Here is a 20,549-nt window from a genome sequence, read left to right as displayed (position 1 = left end):
GTAGTTTGGTTTCTTTGGATTTATGAATTTAAACCAGAAGGTTGGACCTCTGTATTTTTTGTGTATTGGGAAGTACTGTGAAAGAGAACCATGATGCAAAGAATATTCTGTCATTACTACAGTAAATGATGTAATAATGCAATTTAGTGACATCTATTTATTTTAAAGCATGTTAATAATTTTCCTTTTAGAGGAGAATATGCGATATGCTTAGCAATTTCTGCCTATTAAAAGGTTGGGCTGTGTTTCAGATTGGCTACGTGAATCAAGGAAAGATAGGTCATGACAAGCATTCAACCCCTTTGCATACATTTGTGGGCTGCTTTTAGTCTGGTAACCACTAGTTTTGATAAAGACACAATTTTGTTAGATGTTTTACAGATACAGGGTTACAAAAAGACATTTATTCATAACAGAACTTGCAATGTAATAATGCAATTGCACATGTAGCAATGTTTAGTGGGTGGGCACTGTGCTTTATGAAACATAAATGTTCTCCTCTCATGAAATGTTAGGCTCACAGACAATATATTACATTCATTTCCATAAGTATCTCCTGCCACAGAACTGAAATGAAATAAACTGTCCTTGTTAAGCTAAACATAGAGAAGTAAGTAAGACAAATGTGTCAGTCACAGTTATAAAGTTACGTACTTTTATCTGGCTTATCTACCCACTTCTTTTAAAGATGTCTAAGCTAACATCTATCCCATTTCATAGTGATGATTTATATGTATTTAAAGTAAACAGCTATTCAGTTTGCATTTGAAAAAAAAGAATTTGTGATCCACAGAAACAGAAAACATGCATACATACTCTTATGATATATACACAGATGTAATCCTGCACATACTAAGCCTTTTCTAAAATCTTGTTTTAGCTTAAAGGAATTATTTAGAAAGCATACTCCATTCATGGCTTTTGATACTGAAACCTGTTTCTCATATCAAGCAGTTAGAGCTTGAAGTATTAAACACGGGGACATGGCCAGAATCAATCTTGCACTCAGATCTAATGAGGCTGCTCTTCCATTTAGCTGAATGGTTTAAACTTTAAATAACCTTGTTCAAATAAATTGTTTATCTTTTGTATTTTGAAAGGTAATTCCTTTTTCTCATTATTTTAATTATTATGTGAGACATACAGGTATTTAGAAATGCCTTTTATAATGTCTTTTATAGCAGAGAGATTAATTTTTCAGAGAAAGAAGAAACATATTAGTAACAAAAAAAGGAAGATATTGGAAGATGGATATCCTGTAATGCATGCCAAACATTTGATTTTATAGCCACCCAACTATTGTGGTCTGTTCCCACCAGCAAAATGTTGGGATGCCAAGAAGAAGCTCTCTTACAATTAATAAAAAAGAAACTGCAAGGCTGATAGGGGAAAAAGGAAGGCTGGGGTGGAGGATGAAGAAAAGAGATAGCTTAGGATTTCTTAAGCTTTGGACTTTTGGCCCTCTATAGACAGTAATTCCCTTATGTCATTTTGACATGAATCTACATCTGAAAAATTCTTTATCTGTGATCATTGCATTATCTGGGGAAAACAGGCAAGCTACAAGATGCTGAGAGAACTTAAGTGCAGTGAGATGATCAAAACAACAAGACAACATAAATGTAATGACAACATAATTTATTTGAGATGTGGGTGTGAGGTGGCTTAAATAATCATAATTCCCAGATATACATAGTTAGCCCAAAAAAAGGCTAAGACTCAAATTTCTGCTAAAAATGGGGGAGAATATCTCATGGTGTGGTTTTGTTTTTGAAAAATAATAACACCTAGGATGTTTGAAGGAGGGCTGAAGTATGAATTGCAGAATGATTAAAGAAATCTCAGAGAATTCTTGATAAACAGGCCAGTGACTGATTATAAGAATGTCCTCATTCATCTTAGTCACTCACTGAAAATATTTTATTCGTTACTCCAACTATGTGAAGAATTGAATTGTTCGAATCCTTGTTTTTCAGACTGGAAAACTCAGCAAAGCTAAGTGACATGTCTATAGCTAGTGGAAATTAAATAAAATTTACCAGCTTCTTGCCTTTCACTTCGACTGTGTCTGTCTCTCTAGGTACCCTTTGCCAGTTCATTAGAAAAAGGATAAGAAAACCACTAAAACCATAAGGTCACACTATTTATGGGGTAATTCTAGGCTGTCAGAAGCACCTAAGTGTTCTGGGAAAGCCATAATTACCAGTGGTGATGTGTAAGAGGAGACAGCTTGAACAGGCAAAAAATACATTTTGGATGTGCATGACAAAGTAAATTTCATATTATTTAAAAAATGTATTTACTCATCAGCACAGATATTATGACACAGGAGAAAAATCATGGAAGCATGGGTCTCATTCACAGTAAAAAAACCAGAAGTTCTCAGAAGACTAATAGAAAAATTGGCATGACATGTATCTTGATCCCTGAAATGATGCCTCAGAAGATACCCCCTGACTGGTTAACAGCTTCAGCAGAGCCCTCTGCACTTTGTCAGCAAATGCTGTTCTGCCACAATACAGTCACAGAATGCAGAAGGCAGCAGCTGAATTTTGTTTGTAGATCTTGTGAGCAGTTTTTTCTTTCTCTGACCAAGTTGTACATCATCTCTTGATTTCATACTATGTTCCATTTACCTCATAGTAATACTAGTTTCCAAGTGTGCTCTGTAACATCAAAAAGAAGGAAGGGAAATACAAATAACAGATTTTATCAAAATTCTTCAGGAACTCTTGTTATGGAAGTCCTGATTGTGATTAAAAATTAAGAAAAGGGTTGGTTTTTTTCAAGTTAAGGTTTATATAATTAGATGATAACTTGCATTAACCCATGGGAAATTGGGAAAAACATGATATTTTCAGCATATATATCCTCTTGACATAAATGTTTAAAAAAATTGCAAACCATGTCTTGTCAGCCCTTTAAAAGTTACTCACATTTAAGAGTTGCCAAGGTTGTATTTTATGTTATTTCATCAACATCATGTGGTGAATGTCTGTTGATCTTAATGAAGCCCAAAGGAATCCATGGTTCCATTCATTATAAATGGTAAATAGCAAAAGTAGAAAAACATATTTAAGGTTATATCCTTGTGCAATAACATGAGTCAAAGTAATAAATTATTTAAGTTGCCAGTTGAGGAGACTCTTGATAGTGCAGGATATGTTACTGAGGAAAGAAAAAGTAAAAATCCCAGCCTTGACCCTGCCAGGATTTGAAAGCCTGGACTAGACAGGGAGCATTGCACTTCAGTGGACAATCCATATTGGTGGGAAGATGGTGGAAGAAACTTGGAGAAAGACTGAGCAGTGGAAAAAAAATGATCAAATAGCATTCATCCCCTCAAGATAAGCTTTAATTCTAAACATAAAACTGCAAAACAAACCGTCTCTGTCCAAGTTTGAATGACCACCACCTAAGGACCTCCATGATTTCCTGCCTTCCTTCTCTTCCTTTGTTCCCATGTTTCAGAGATCTGGGGAGATAATTCCTAGGTCAGAGGGAGCAGTTAGACCACTAAAGCCCTTTAAAAGTCATATGGAAGTTTAGCATCAAACTTCCCCAATACTTTAAAAACTGCTTTACTTGACCTTCCTCCAATTACAGCAGAGTTCATTTTTTTCAGTTAAGTTACAACACAAAAGTTTGACATAAAGAAATACCATTGGTTTAAAGTGTGAGATATAAATGATGATAATGTATCTATCAAAGCAACTTAGGTCAGGGGCCATACTGTATGGCTCCAACTCTCATATGTCCTGTGAAATTCAGTTAATTCCCACCAATGACAAGTGTTGCTGGCAGGAATACTGCAAAATTAACCTGTATTTCTCAAAAATGAAGGAAAAAAATTTGTTGCTATTTTTTTCTGAAAACTATAAATAGCTCCTCTTTTGCATAAGAAAGCTCTATGCTTATGTAGGTATGCATAAAAAGCCATTTTTAGGTAATCAGCTGCAGATTTTATAAGATACCCTCCCAGTGAAAATTACACATTTTTTAAAAGTACTTTTTTTTCTAGAAATAAAAATCTCTGTTTCAATGTGCCTATTTTTTCCCTTTTAAAGATAAAAAGAAGAAAAAAAAATAAAGCTAATGTAGAGAATTGGGCCATCAAAGGATTACTTCTTAAAACAAAATTCAGACTCTCTTTGTTCTATTTCACTAAAATGGGATATGGCGGCAGGTTTTATAAAATCTTACATTTTTGAAACAAGCTGCAAAGAAATCTGTTTTCTCTACAAAGGAATGTTTGGATGAATTTCAAATTTCAACTTAAAGAAATAAGGAATGGTAAGAAAATAAATCTGTCTAAGAACAGAAAAAAAGTTTAATCACAGATGCAAAAACATTAATCACAGGAACAATCTAAGTGAGTTATAAAACATTATTTCTCTACATATTCATCTATTGAGAACGAGCTTTCCCTCAGCTAGCATACTGAAGAGGTGATAGGATTTTTGCAAGATCTCAACCACTCTCAGCCTCATGAGTGTCTGAGTTGAAATGTTAGCTTCAGTTATCTGATTTCCATACAATCTGTTATGCCTCTCTAAGCATCTATCCTGAAGGACAGAAAGAAAAAAAAAAAAATAAAAGGGAAAAAAAGGATAACCGTAAACATTTTGTCCTCAAGAAAAACTTTTAAGGTTTTGTCTGTCAGTCTCACATGGTATTGGTATTTTTATCAATTTTTACAAACAGCCAAGAAAGAACTTCTGTACCTATGACTATGAAAAGTAAATGCTGCATGTGGAATCTCTCTGGGGAAGCATTCAAAGAGAAAGTTTTGGCAGAGTTATGGAAATGCATATGTATTTGCATTGTCAGACAGATGCAAATGCCAGATCTATGGAGAGTGTAGAGGCCTGGAGGACTCCAGCACAAAGACTGGATAATTTATTGCAAAGAGAGTGTAAAGTATTTCTAAAATGAGAAAAGATTTGTTGGCATTCAGCAAATATGAAATTCATGAGGAGAGTTCTATAAAAGAGTTTAGCCAAGGCACAGCGGAAGGAGAAATTTTATAAATAAACCCAGTAGAAAATGTTTTTCTGGGTTGTAAAAATGTTCCATTAGATTTAAATTATTTGGAATTATATATTGATGAAAGTAAAATACTTCCATGGTGTAGAAGTTTTTAGAGGGATAGCACTTAGAGATTAAGCAGTTTTCCTCATAGAGATTTATGAAAGGCCAATCTACTTCGTGTTTTCCATTAAGAAATGAGAGTTGTCAGCACTTTTCAGGAAAATAGATACACGGTCTGTATCTGAGAGATACCTGCAATCTCTGGCTTGATGGGATCTATGCCTGTTGTATAAGGCCAACTCCAAATCACATTGAATCTCGGGATAGACAGGAGAAAAATACAGAGATACATTTTGCATAGTGAAAATTTAAAGAGAAAAATTTTAAATGCAGCTATCTAAATGTAGGTTTCTTTTGTAGTTGCACAGGCTCCTTCTACACTCAGAAGAGAGATGTACATCCAGTGGATAATTGAATACACTTATCACCAGTATGAAGCTGGGATGGTCTGTCTTCTGAATACACCTTTTTTGTTTGTTTTAGAGAAAAAAAATAATTAAAAACCCAGCTTTCACACGGTTAAGAATCAGATGAGACAGTCCTGTACACTATCTATGCATGCACCCAAAGACACACAGTCCTTTCCCAATTTTGAGGGGGACTGGCTTGTAGGAAACTTCTAAGTAATTGCATGATCTGGTGAAGAGCAAATTTTGCTCCATATAAAGCATGGAGAAGAGTTTGGTAGTTGAGTCTACACTCGTCTGGTCTTTATGGCCCCCCTCTCTTCTGTTTTTCTGGGCATCTCTCAGGGTAACCTTCTAAAGTTAATGTGCTGTAACTTAGTGATCGCTCACAAAATACAATGGTCGAATTGATTTTAAAAGCAGAAAATACTGTGCATGTTAACTAAGCTAACTCAATTCCATTTTCCATTCAATAGGCAAGAAATCAGTCCTGCTACTGTTTCAGGAATTGACTTTGAGCAGAAATAGTTTTTTAGAGAGGGTTCACAGAAATTGCTGTTTGAAACTTTGTTATTAAAGAAAGAAATGTAACAAGTTTGGATCTTGCTTTGCAATATCTTCTCACATCTGCACTTGCACAAATAAAACAAATTCGATCTAGCATGTTAACCCAATGCTTTTAATTGGTCCTAGGAGAATATTATCAAATGAACTGGCAAGTCCCTCTGTGGTAGCTGGGTTAAATACAAAAGACATTTGTGAATTTTCTGTGCTTTGAGTTAAATGAATCCGTCTGTTATCTCCAGATAAATACTCCTGTACACAAATTAGTGTGTTCTTAATTTTATGCATGCAACTAAACGCAGTGACCTTTAGGTCAAGTGTTTACATGTTTTTAGAGTTCCAGAATTTGCTATAGAATTGCATGATAAAGCTCCATTAGGTGTCATGTACCTAACTCATGTTAGGTACCCATGTTTGGGTAGCACTCAGAATCCACATCTGAGACAGTTGGGCTGTTGTGCTCAACTTCTCACAGACATGGAATAGAACTCTGGCCTTCTCGTCAAGTGTCAAAATAGGCAAGGCAGTTGAAATACTGAGAAATGAGACATGGAAATATGAAGTGATTTGCTCCAGAGTATGAATTTAGTTTCAAGGGTTCATTGCCCAGCATACCAAACTTCTCATTATGCACTGACATTGTAGGAGAACGAATGTTTGAGAGGAATGAGTATTTCAGAGTAATGTTTGTGGTTCAGGTTTTTGTTTTGGTTTTGGTTTTTTCCTGAAAAAAATCTTACTTTACTCTCTTTTTGTTCACCTCCATCATTAATATATTAAGCTGTAGAGCAATTAGTTGATTTTAGTTAAGGTAATGATGTTATATAATTTCCAATTACAATACTTAAGGCATGATGCTTCCTGAAGTATGATGCTTGTCTCATGTATTCAGGGGAACGTTCTTTTGCTTGAAGAAGACAGTACAGAATTATGAGGGCTGTGATGGGTTCTTGTTTCATTAGACGCCAAAAAATCGAGCTATATAATTTGTAAGAAATGCCTTATTCCCATTTTCCCCTTTTTGGATAGCAGTATTTTGAAATTTCCTTTTCTATTTGAGACAGTTCTGAAGATAGTAGTAAACTTGTCCTAACACATCTATTTTGTTTTTCATCTAGCTACTTTAGGTAAACCTATCTGTCATATCAGTGATTTCATTCATGAAGGTGCCTCATTAAGTTGGTCTTATTGCTGGGAATTTTTTTTATGCAGCAACATAATTTAGCACAAAATCAGCAGTCTCTTACTCAAACCCGAGGAAGAGGATGTTTGTATCAAATTTGTACTGGATTTGGGTGCAGTATGGTTGAAAACTACAGAAAAATTTATTTAGATAACTTGTCTTGTAATTCTAGAGCTCTGACTGGCCTTGAGTCCTCCTCCAGGAGATGGAGGTCAAAGGAGCAATCAGAAGGAGATGTATCAGGGAACACAAAGAGGAAAGGATGTTGGGATGTTCAATACAAAATAAATATGTTTTGACATTTTAAAAGGAACTGATCTCAAAGCTGTTTTAGAACTTGTACTTAATCTTGTCTCAAGTGTTGGAATTTTCACACATGTAAGCTAATAAATCACTTGACTTTGTCCTTATGTATATTGTTATTTTCCTCTTGTGCTTCATCTGACCTGTAGAGTTTATGTCTTTGTATGGCTAGGCTGGTTCCCTTGGAGTAAGTTCTTCAGGCTGAGAAAATTCTCCCAGTACTTTTACATCAGTACTGGCAAATGTAAGTGCACAGCAGATGAACAAAGTATGACTGTGATCTGTGAGGAGATGGGTCACTGACAGCATTGTAGGCACACCTCAAATAAAAGCTTTCATGTACTATTCTGGTGGCAAGGAAATGTAACTCCTCATATGTACGTATTTATATATATGTAAAGTTATTGCTGTCTGGAGTTTGCCAGGTGTATTGGCTTTCTGTGGACAGGTTTCAACTGAGAGCAGTCTACAGAGTGGCCTGGGACAGAGGGGTGAGAAAATGTAGGAGAAAAAACCCTCCAGACAGCAAGGCTGGTGAAGAAGGGGAGGGGGGCAAAGTGCTGCAGGTGCCAGAGCAGACATTTCCCAGAGTGAAGACCATGGTGACACAGGTTTTCCCCCTACATCCCATGGAGAACCGTGGTGAAGCAGATACCCACCCTGCAGCCCTTGGAGGACCCCATGCTGCAGCAGGTACAGCAGCCCTTAGGGAAGCTCCTGCCTGTGGAGAGTCCACACCAGAGCAGGTTTGCTGGCAGGAACTGTGTCCTGTGAGAGATCTAAACTGGAACAGACTTTTCCTGAAGGACTGTACCTCATGTAGAGTACTTACTGTGCAGCAGTTAATAAAGAACTGCAGTCCACAGGAAAATTAAGAGACAGCAACAAAAGACTGTCCCTATATGTGGAAAACTTACATAATGCAAGCTGCTCTTGAGACTTTCAGTTTTGATGCTTCCACAGTTTGTGAATTTATGGCAGCTCAGTGGGCCTGTCAATATAGCTGTAGCAGCCAACTGTGCCAGGGCTTCCCACACAGGAGTCTAAAAGTTACAGAAAAACATTTTTAAATGCTCATTCCAGAGCTTGAGTCCTGGAAGACTCAAGATCTGAATCATAGCTCTAAAGCAATATCTACCATGTTACTTCTGTGTTAGACTGTGGAGCTTCCAGGTCTTCTACAGGTACCAAACAGGCTGCTGAGCAAAACTAATGCTGTTGGCAGATCTGCTGTTCTCTGCTTATCAAGACTTGATTTTCTGAATTGTTAGGTTAGTGTTTTATTTGTGTCTTGAAGAATTTATAAAATTTTAGGTGTGACCAAATAATAAAAGACCAATATAATATAAATATCTGTGGAGATATGTATATGTATATGTATGTGTATAGGTATGTGTATGCGTATGTGTATTTCTACATACACATTGCTCAAATACTTTCACTTGACCTCTTTTGGTCATTTTTATGGTAATGATTCCAGCTGTATTTGGACTGTGACTTCCCCCATGTCTGTTTAGAGGATTTAAACTGTAAGGGAGTAATTTCTGGAAATCAGTGAATGAGGAGAAGCTGGTATTTTTTACTTTCTGCTTTTCAAGAAATGATTTGCGTTTAAAGCATGGGACTTTTCTTTAGAATAGTAACAGGGACTTTGGTAAGTCCTTCACAGAGAAAGAAGACTGCATGTGACTTGACTGTGCATCTCAGTAAACCCTGCAGCATACAATTTTTGCCATTTTGGCATTAGGGTTCCTTTTCTAAACTGAAGTCACCTATTATTTTATAGTGATGGTGCCATCAGATAGTTCAAGCTACTGGAATAGAACACAGCTCATTCATATTACAGCTACTGCAATAACATTATCTCAGCTTCTTAAAGTGTATTGGAATGCATTCTCTGGAGCGTGACCTTCCCCTTCATCCTATGTTTGGTGACATTGCAAAATTTGTAGGAGAAAATCCTATATGTAATGATGGAATTCAGTTTTCAGGTGTAAAAGGATATCTTGTTTAAAGAAAAATTATTATTCGATATATTTTGAAGTATGCTCATGAAAGTGGATTTTGTCACTGCTTTTTATTTATGAGGGAAAAGGTCTCAATTTTTTTTTAGAATGGTAATATGAGACTTTTTATTAAGCAGAATTTAACTCACTTATAATATGTAAAATACTCGTAGAAGTGCAAGAGACATACTAAAAGAACTGGGAAATCCAGGTAGTCATGTTTGCCTGGAGGCATTTTCTGAGAACAGTAGTGAGTCAGAAAGTAAATCCTCATGGCTTTGCTGATTTTTGTGGTCGCTGCTGATTACTGTAAAATTGATTCAGGGGCACTGCAGCATCTCTGCATATGTTTAAGCCTGATCTCCAAAGTGTCACAGGCATTTTTCCTGTCTGTGGGTATTTTACTGAGTAAAAAAAATTCTCATAACCTCCTTCATAGCATTTTTCTTATCAAGGAGCCAAGAAAGACACTATTCAGTAACTTCCTGGTCTTGATTTTAAGCCTAAGTTTTCTCGGATTGGTTATTTTAAATGATATTCAGATAATGTTTTATTGGGCTGTGGAAAGGATAGTTTAAAAATGCGAAGATTTATTATTATGTTATTTCAGTTCAAAGTATTTTAGCATGACATTTTAAGTTTGACATTTTTCTTTGTTTTCTCCATGCTGAGAATGAGTCTGAGATTTAATTCCACTAAGTTAAATTCCACAATTTCACAGCTTGACATGCCTTTTTTGAATTTTTCATCCTGTAGAATGCTACTGTATGGACTGTGTGTTACAAAAATACCCTTTGCTCATGTGAAAATGCAAAGAAATAAAGCAATGTAGGGCTTTAACAAGGACTTTCTGTAAACAAAACACATTAAGTAACTACCCTTGCATACACAAGGTTTATATTCATCTATTTCAGTTGGTAAAGTTAACTGCACTCTACTTAAAAATAGAGGAGGACTGCAGTTTCCTCACAGAAACTCTTGTAAAACACTGAGGAATCCCATGGCATGGGAAAGTAACATACAAGGTGTGATTCCAGAACTGAATGAATAATTATACAAGATAGAAAAACAAGAGTTTTTAGAAAGAGTTATAAGTAATAAATTGTGTTGAAGAAATTGGGAGGTACAGAGGAGATTTGTTGCAGAAATGAGAGCTAGGGCTGCCAGAGAAAACTGGAACTTGCAAAGGGCATTGAAACAGCAGTAGAAGGTCATTTACATCTTTAAATACAGAGACAGGAAATAGGAAAATAATTGAAGCTGTCATATATTGATGATGGAACAGAAAAGTAGGAAAATCTGGTTAGAGCTGTAAAACTGATAGTTCATATTGATTTTCACTCAAGGGGGATACTGATATTAAAAGAAGTATGATGGCTAATGGGAATAGGGAAATCGGCTCCTTCTTCCATGGTTCTTGAAGAATTGGTTTAGGGAATGACAGATGAGATAACAAGTGCTTCTTAGTTGTGAACCATGGTACATATGATCAGTGATTAGAAGTATAATACCTTTTTCAAGGGGGACATAGAAACTGGCAGCTGTGGCCCTAGAGCTTAATATCAGTGGACTGTAAAGTTATAGAACAGATTTTGATGGAAAGATTTTTATATGGCTATAGACAGAAAATGGCATAAAATGAAACTGGAAGTTATTAACTTATAAAGTTTGGGATTAATCCATATCTTCTAGTTGCCAAGAGAATGAGGTAATATACACGTACTCCTAAGAGAAATGATTTATGAAAACAAACGAGAGTTAAATGTTAGTCATGAAACTAAGGGCAACAAATGAAACTAAGATGGCAACAAATGCTGGTAGAATAAGAACTGCCAGACTAGGGAAGCATAGCTACAGGAGAAAGATGCTAAGAGAATGATTTTACAGTAGACACGGATATAAAAAGTCAGAGTACCCTGATGGAATTTGCTGCTGAGACACAGATATAGACATCAACAGAAGTTCAGGGCAGGCCAAGATTGTAACTGTGGAAGTAAATAATTTTGAGGCACACGGTAATAGATGTGACATAATGAAAGAAGAATAATAGTGACTGATAAAAATGTTATGCTGTAAGCAGAAATTTGTCATTTAGAAATTGCTCAGAAGGAAGAAGGAGCAGAATTTTGATCCTGAGATGATTGTCAGTTCTGATCACTGAGATGCATGTTTAGAAAGCCACAATGTGATCTTAGGATCACAGAAGTATTCTACAGTAGAGACGGGGAAGTAATGTAACAAGCATCAGGAAGCCTTCAGCTGACATTGTAAACATGCTGGCCATCTGTGTTCAAGAAGGATGAGGTGAAACTGGGAAAGCATAGAATAAAACTTTTTAGAATGATGGAATTGCAAGGCAGTTGTTTGATAAGTCTAGGACAAGGTATGCTGTGTGGTCGATCAAAAAAAAATATTAACAGTTCTTGTGAGAGCCGTGTATCAACATATTGAAAGGGAATATAGGGGAAGAGGAAAGCTTAAAAAAAAATCTTATTAATGTATAATCTGAATATGAAAATTCTTAGGTTGGGGGCTGTAACAACAGGGCAGCACATAAAATCACAGAACTTCACTCAAACCAGTTTTCCAGTTCTGGCGTCAGAACTGGAAAAATCATCCAAGTCTAAGCAGAAAAATGTGCAATTTTTATTTTTTGCTCTTTACATAGTAAATGGGATACGAAAGAATCAAAGCAGAACTGGTCTGAATCAGCCCATTTGGTAAATGTTTATGCTGTACCCTGAATGTGCTGCTCTCACAGGCTCACTATGACCTGCAGACTAGAAGAGTCTCATCTAGTTAAGAAGATGTGACGTAGGTTTTCCCATGTTCAGACTACATGTGAGAATGGGTTGCAAGGCAGGAGGGACAAGAGAACATAGGAAATGCATTCTTATGAGCAAATGCATACAATGATCCCCTAACTGTTCCTTTCTCCATTTCTTGTGATTCTGGGATAGGTAACACTCTTAATGATCACACAGTTTCTAGTGAGTTGTTTTTTACTTCAAAAACAGTGAGATGTTTTTCATCAAGCACTTGTATGAGTTGCTAGAAAGGCAGTATTTCTCAAGAAAATAACCTTATGCCTTCTTTTATGTGCATACAAGCCCTTATCTGGTCTGTAGGAATCCATCTCTCTCTTTTAGGGGTGTCCAAAAGCAAATCATAACTCAGAATATGCATTTAGGTTGTTTGTTTTCTGTTTTTGAGGTTGAGATAGAGTATAAATAAAAGGGTTTTGAGCAAAAGTCTGGTCACATTGACTTACTGTATTTTCCTTCAACTGTCCTCTTAAAATCAAGGAGGTTATACATGAAGCAGGTTTTTACTCAGTGTCACTTTTAATACAGAGCAAGGGCTTTCTGCTTAAAAAGAGTGAAGCTTCTACAATGTTACAACACAAAATACCCAAATTTGACTTATGAGGTCACTAAGATATTTGTAATAATTTTAAAACATGAATGCTTTGCTGTTTAAGGTAATGGAAGTTATCAGTGGCTGATATTACACAGAACTATGGTTAAAGCACGATATGATGATTTTTCTCTGGTGTGCAAAACTACATCGTTCATTTTATATTTTATTTTAAACTGCTACAATTAATGTAATGTTCTATGAATAGTATCTGAAAGTGAAAAAATCTTATTTAGCTATTTATTTATTGGTTTCCAGAGTAAAACCCATGTGGAAATTGCATTTAATTAAGCACAGACAGAAATGGAAATCTTCAAGTTAAAAATTTGAGGCTATTGGAATGTATAGATATGTGTTTACAGATTTTGTCACAAGCTGAACTGTGGTGTTTGGTTTTTTTCTTTTTCCTTCTTCCAGTTTGCTCCCAGTATTCTAGAGGAGTTTTTGCCATTTTTGGACTATATGATAAGAGATCAGTACACACCTTGACCTCATTCTGCAGCGCTTTGCACATCTCCCTCATCACGCCAAGTTTCCCCACGGAGGGTGAGAGTCAGTTTGTGCTGCAGCTGCGGCCATCCCTGCGGGGAGCCCTCCTGAGCCTGCTGGACCACTATGAATGGAACCGCTTTGTCTTCCTCTATGACACAGATCGAGGTGAGTTGTGACCCAACTTTCTGATAGTTTTTAATTGAAGTGACTTCTTCAAGAGCTGTGCATTTCTACATCGTATTGAGAGCTTGAGGAGTAGAGTTTTAAAGGGTGTTTGAGGTGAAATATCTCTGATTGCATAGATGTGTGGCTGAAGAAAGAATTCCTTCATCTGCAAATACTGGATATTGGCTGCACGTGATATGTAACTGACCAGCCAGGGCCTGTGCTTTAAGTCTAAAACACTAAAACATTTTAACTTATGTCAGCAAAACTAAGATGCACTTAAATAAGCAGAATTTGCAGCTCTGTTTAGTCTCAAACTCACTTCACAAGTGGCAACAGTACAAAGAAATAGAGAGAACCAGTCACTTCTCTGCAGCTGCACTGGTGCAAGCTGAGGGGTGAGTGAGTCCCCTGGAGCTTCCAGGCTTTGGAAGGTCAGGACTCAGAGAGGTTCACTCAGTGTGAGTCTGTTGGGCTGCAGCAGAGAAGTGGAAGTAAGAGGTAATACCTTCCAAGCAAGAGGTATCCGTGGGCAGCAGAGGGGGGGAATGCTGCAGTAGCCTATCTTCTGCTCCTTTCATCTGGAGCTATCTCTGTGATGGACCACATTAAAAAAAAATTAAAAAAAAACATATATAATGCATTGCATAAAAGCCTATGCTTTCTTTCCATCATCATTCTCCATTCCACATGACAGAGCATCTCAGAACTTTTTAAGTGGTAAAAACTGCAAGTGTGTCAATGCACCTCAACACTCAGTGCTGAACCAAGATGCAAGATTTCCCTTTCTCCACGTTGTGTGTCTATTCTGCTGGCAAAGCCCTTTGCTTTTGTTTGTGGAATAGGACTGAGCCAACATGGCTGAGTTGCTATGAAAGAGGCAAGAGTTTTATGTTGATGGCTTGCTTTCAGGGGGAGGCAAATGCCATAGCTGTAGTCAAATAATTATTTTACTATAGCTGTTTCAATATAGCTCCCCATGTGGACAGTCTTTTCTGAAATTAAAGTGGCTTTATTCCAGTATAATTGCTCTGCAGTAAAAATAGGGAATTATACTGACATAACTAAATCTGTTTCATTATTTGATTATGGCTATAGAAGTCAATTTTCTCATATATATACGCACTGAATTTCAGTGAGGATTTAGCTTGATATATTGCCTAAATACCTGAATTTAAATCAAAGTGAGTAATGGAACAAAATGAAAAGGTTAGTATAGCTCCATAATTGTGAGTTGTATTTTAAATAGACATTTTTTTTTAATGTTTCTTGGACCTACAGAGAGAATTTGAGAAGCATTATCGAATGTATTAGATAACAGGAAAGTGAAAAAAATCGGCATATTTAAAAGTATTCCTTTTCAAGACATAATAACAAGTAACAAGAAAGCAAGGACATAATTACAGATGTGATCCTACAAGTTCAACAAATTGTTAAGAGAAGAAGTGCACAACCTGCAGTCACCTTTCTCATCTAAATTAACATGCTTAATTAGATTGAGACATCATTTTAAGCATGCAGTATCAAACCAAGGGCAGTTTCAGAATATCATCTATAAGAGTCTGGTTACTAAACAATTCTTATGGTACTGAACTCAGTTCTGAACTCATCAGTGTGTCTTTGATAAAGAGGTGACATTTGCCAGCTTGGATGCAGAGGGTGCTACATTAGGTAGTGTCTCAGATTCTGAAGAGGTGAATCAGTTTAAGGCAGGTGAAATAAGATTAAATGTATCTTTAGATATTAAGATAGACTGTAAAGATACATCATTGCTGAATAATTTTCTCTATGATTCCACAATGGAAATTTTTTATGTGGAGCTATGATCAGAAAAAAGTATCATCTCTTATCAGTGTAACTAGAAAAAAAAATCATTGATGTTGAGTCACAGGGTCTCTGACAGTGAGGCCAGAACTTAATCTTGTCCAGATTTATGCCAAAGATCCTAACTTTACATGCCAGATGTTTCTCTGTCATTGAAGGAAGGGGAACCTCCTTATCCTTTTGGGTTTGATACTGGGATTGCATGTTGATCTTTGCAGCTTACCCAGGAAACCTCTAAATAAACTTGGGGATGGGGTTGGAGGGAAGGGAGGAGGGTGTGTGTGCAGGTAAGCATCAGGCATGAATTCCAGCTGTTTGTGATGAAGGCAGCATTCAGCAGCTATCAGTCTTGCAAAAACCAGAAATCTTTGGCTGAAGGTGATATGACAGAATAAACTTAGGCAAACCTTCAGCAGCTGGGGCAATGTGTTGTGGTGAGCAGATTTCTGCTGTTCAATGTGTTGTGGTGAGCAAATTTGTGCTGTTTTCACACCTGCTTTCCCAACCTCCTCATCTTGCTTGCTTCTTGGTTTTATTGCACGTGGCTCAATTGCTGCTTGCTCATTCAGGGTGAATAATTCATATTGGTAAGGTAGGTTTCTCTGCTGTATCACTCCATCAATGTCTTCGGTAGCCCCTCAGCACCCTGTAGAAGCCTGGCCTTTTTGCTACTGCGGGCATCAATGTTAGCATTTCAGTTTTGGCCAGGAGTCCACTTTTTTCTTATTTCTCCAGGTCATTCCCACATACCACACTTGGGTTTATGCCATGCAATAGTCTTGGAGCTCACAAACTGCTGAGGTGATGACTTCAGCTGTTATGTTAAAGCTCCCTTTCTTATGTTCTGCCAAACTTGCAGTCGGAAAATCACTGCCTTGGGACAGAAAAAAAGATACTAGGAAGAATGTTTAAAATGCAAAATTAATTGAATCTAGCAAGGGACATTACAGGAAAGGAGAACAGGTTTCAAAAAGGCATTGGACATAAGAGAAATAAGAAGGAAAAATTGGCTCATTGAACACAGAAAGTGAGCAAGTAATGTCACACAGAAAGCTAAAGCCTCAGGAGTCCTTTTGTTTCAATATATTCTCTTTTCTCTTACACTCCTTCCAATAGAAGTTTTAATTATGACCTGCTGATTGATGCAATTAATACTAACAGCAAAATGCAAGGAACACAAGACAGAACAGGGAAAAAGCAGGCTGAAGAACACTTACCTGAGTTATGAAAAACATAGTAAAAAAGGGTTGAAATGAAAATTATGCCTCTATGAGTTATCCAAAGGAAAGGGAAGTCCAGCAGGAGTGAAGTGCTCTGTTCTCTGTTAGTATTTGATGTCACCTCTAAAGGGACAGATGTGAAAAAAAAAAAAGGGTGACCCAGAAGAACAGTAACTTTATCTAACAGTTGTTTTAATGTGACTAAGAGATGCTTCTTTTAAAAGAAAATACACAATCAAGAGGACCTGTGCTTCCACAAATCCATTAGAATTTTAACCCAGTGCAGGTATCCCCACAGAATGATTCTGCTAGTTGATGACAATATTTTCAAGCATCAGAAAGCAAAAGGTGGAGCCCAAAACCACATAAGGCTAGAGAAGTTTGTGTGAGGTTTGAGAAGCTGTTTAAGAATAGGACTAAGCTGTTAAGTATAGAATTATAGAATCATCTAGGTTGGAAACGAGCCTTAAGGTCATCCATTAAGCTAAGACTTCCAAGTCCACCACTATACCATATCTCTAAGCACCACGTCTACACATCTTTTAAATATCTCCAGAGATGGTGACTCAACCACTTCCCTGGACATCCTGTTCCAGTGCTTGATGATTTTTTCTGTGAATAAATTTTTCCTAGTATCCAATATAGAGTTGAGAGGTGCAAGAATAGAGCACGTAAGAGATCCGTGCTAGTTTTCTACATTGTGCACAGCTTTACTGAGAGCTGGAATGGCTAAATTTTCCAGTAGAACTGGTAGGATTACCCAGAGCCAAAGGATCACAAGAGAAAGAACAGCAGAGGGGCTGTGGAGCAGTGGGGGACACCAGGGAGGATGGCAGCCAGCAAGCTGGAAACTTTCAGGAAAGTTCAGCAGCCATTTGAATTCATCTGTTTCCCAGTGAGTTTTCAGTCCCTGACTGTGACTAAAGAGCAGTAGTAGGAGGGGCAGAGCTACCAGCTGGCCTAGCAGTTGGCTCATCAGAGGCAGTGATTGTAAAATAGTTATAGTTCTCTAGAAATCATGTGTGAACCTTTTTATGTACCTTGATGATGTTTTCCCTTTGCTTCTTGTAATTACATATTGTTCATTAAACTTATTCAGTCATGGTTGCAGGTGAGGAAAATCATCTTACTGTGCAGAAGATTAATTTAATTTTTCCACATTTCTGGATAGTGTTTTTATAGAGTTGAAAACATTCTGTTTTATGACAATCTAAACCTGGCAGAAGGGCTACACAAGTGCTGGTGGCCTGTTTTAATTAATTCTACAGTACATAACGTAGCTTTTAGTTTGTGGAGGATAACTTGTGAAGAATCGGTGAGTCTCAGATGTCTGGTGAGTCAAAGAAAGCTACAGGAATTTTATATCTCTTCCTCACTGACCTCCGCATAGAGATACCAAGTATATAGCAAATTAAAACAAAAATAAATCAGGAACCAGGATAAAAAAACCTCAGGAATTGAGATTCTTTTATTCTTTGTTGTTAAGGAGCAAACAACACTTTGTCCACACTGAAATCAAGGCAAGAATTAGAATTGTTTTGCATATTCAAGGTGTTACTAGGAAAAATATTTCAATTAATTTAGCATAATCCAAGGAAATTGTAAAGAAGAGGTTAGAAAATATCTTCAGTAGTGATCTGCTTTACTTCATCCTTCTTCAGATGATCCATTGTACCGCCTCAGAATTTATTTTTTTTTTGGGGGGGGGGGTAATTTTCATTATTTCTCTAGGAAACTGGGAATATCTTCTTCACAGGTCTTGGGACACTTGAATGATATTTTTCTAGTAGGGAACAACTTCCACTAATATATTACCTTTGTAAAACATCTAATGTTTTCTGTTATTCAAAAATCATATAAAAACATTCTAAATGACATAGATAAGGACACTGTAAAGTTAGGTTGAAGGACTATAATTATAATACGGCACTCAAAAAATTATTGTTAGTTTGACATTTAGTAACAGAAAGAATTGGCCCTATATCAAGCTTTACTTGATATTTTTCTGAACTTCTGAACAGATTTGTCAATGCATTAATATTGAAAAGAGTAATAATCTAATAGAAAGTTGGAAAGTTTTTTCAATAGTTATCTCTATTGAGTTATCTCAAAAAAGCTAAACATACTAAAGCCAGTAATAGTGTAGAAATGTAGCCTACATGTTTCTCAAAGAATCACAGAATCTGTATGGTTAGAAATGACCTTTAAGATCATTAAGTCCAGCCATTACCATAGCACTGACATGTTCACCACTGAACCATGTCCCTAAGCATCACATCTACATGTGCTTTAAATATCTCCAGAGGTGGTGACTTAAAATTTATCTGCTCTTATTCTTGAATTAAGTTAAAAAGACCAAGTGATGCTAATAAATGAACTTATAACAGAGTATTAAAAAAAATGTTTTGCCACTGAGTGCTGTTTAGGTGTTAATTATTTTCTGCATAAGCCTAGACTTACATCACTCTTACCTTAAACTGCTAGAATGTCACAGTGTTTCAGGTAAGCCTGAGAAACAAGTTATGTGCTGGATCATAGAGAGGAGTATGTTGGGAAAGTGGCATTGTTCAACTACAGTGATCCACTTGGTCTTGAGCCCTTTTTTTCATTATGATCACCAGGAAGTATTGGGAAAGATTGTCACAAAATCATTTTTCATCCTACTGATCTTTGGCAAATGGCAGTTACGCTGTAAGAAAACAGAAAATAAGTTCTCACTAGATTTTTTTAGAAAGCTGTTTGTCTCCACATGAGCAGTAAATCATGTCATACATACTGGGATCCAGGTACCACTGTGTTTGTTATTTACCAAAGTTGTGTTTTATTGAGTGCAGGCCTTCTGAACTGACACGCAAAACATAAAGAGAGCAGTTTTTCTACCAAGTATCAGTGTATGTAGAAAACTGTAGTTTGTCAACCTCTTATCTTGTGATCTTCTGCTGTCTACACTCAGTAACAGTAAATTCCATGTTTTTAATGGAAGGGACTAATGTGCTTTCTCTGTCAATAATTGATTTGCAGAAAAATTAGTTTTTAACAGTATTACCTCATTAATAATTATACCAGTAGTATGCCGGCTTGTCCTTATCTTCTCAACAGTCAACAATAGCTTGAAAGTATACGTAGTAAATGCACACATGAAGCTAAGATGCAACTGGATCCTAGCATCAGCATTGGTAAAATTGATACTGTCACTGTCCATCTTTCCTTTGTTTTACCAGCAGGGAAAAGTAATAGTGGTAAACTAGCATGGTCAGCATGTAATGAGCTCAGAATCCACTACATATGAAAATCTTCCAAGAGCTTTCAGAGTTCATTAAATAAAAGCACTCCTCTTGTTGATGGAAACCATTTAACATTAGATCAATATTGAAATTAACACCAAATACAAATATGGAAATTACAGCTCATCATTAAGTGTACAGATGCATCCCCTGTTGTTGCTGTTTCATGTAAGAGTTGGATCAGATTAAGCTGCATCAGAACTTCTCTGGGTGTTTTGGTTATCTAGCTGAACACTCAAAATATGCACCACAGCCTAACATTCAAATGCCCTTAAAATCCCAGTAAATTAACCACTGCTCATTATATTCCTGATCTGAACAACTTGCTTTCTTCTATTTTGGGTTAGTTAATGCCATGGAAAAAAACAAGAGACTCGTGATAATTTTCAATATGGCTTTTCAAGTTGCTATGCCAATGAATCAGCTTTGCCATTTTCAGTGATTTGTTTGTGATGATGTTGTAGACTCCTTAGAGGTAAGCTTTTTTTTTTCAGTAGTGTTTATCTTAGTTTTGCATATGTGTAGCTCAAGAGTACACTTGTAGCTTCTATGTGCTTTTATATTCCAACATCTGAACGTAAATAGCATTGCTG

The 20,549-nt window shown here is 36.6% G+C and overlaps 1 protein-coding gene across 3 annotated transcripts in view; it reads left to right on the top strand.

The window, feature by feature from the left end:
* GRIA4 (glutamate ionotropic receptor AMPA type subunit 4) overlaps positions 1-20,549 on the top strand; it is a 217,168-nt gene that overhangs the window by 60,538 nt on the left and 136,081 nt on the right. For all 3 annotated transcript variants that reach the window (XM_008502357.2, XM_008502358.2, XM_008502359.2), the window contains exon 3: positions 13,389-13,628. In XM_008502357.2, coding sequence (XP_008500579.2) covers positions 13,389-13,628 — 240 coding nt within the window. The remainder of the gene's footprint in view (positions 1-13,388; positions 13,629-20,549) is intronic.

Source organism: Calypte anna, chromosome 1 (genome assembly GCF_003957555.1).
Source record: "Calypte anna isolate BGI_N300 chromosome 1, bCalAnn1_v1.p, whole genome shotgun sequence".
Lineage (NCBI taxonomy): Eukaryota > Metazoa > Chordata > Aves > Apodiformes > Trochilidae > Calypte > Calypte anna.
Note: the sequence above shows the minus strand (reverse complement) of the source record. Positions and strands in the feature narration are given on the sequence as shown.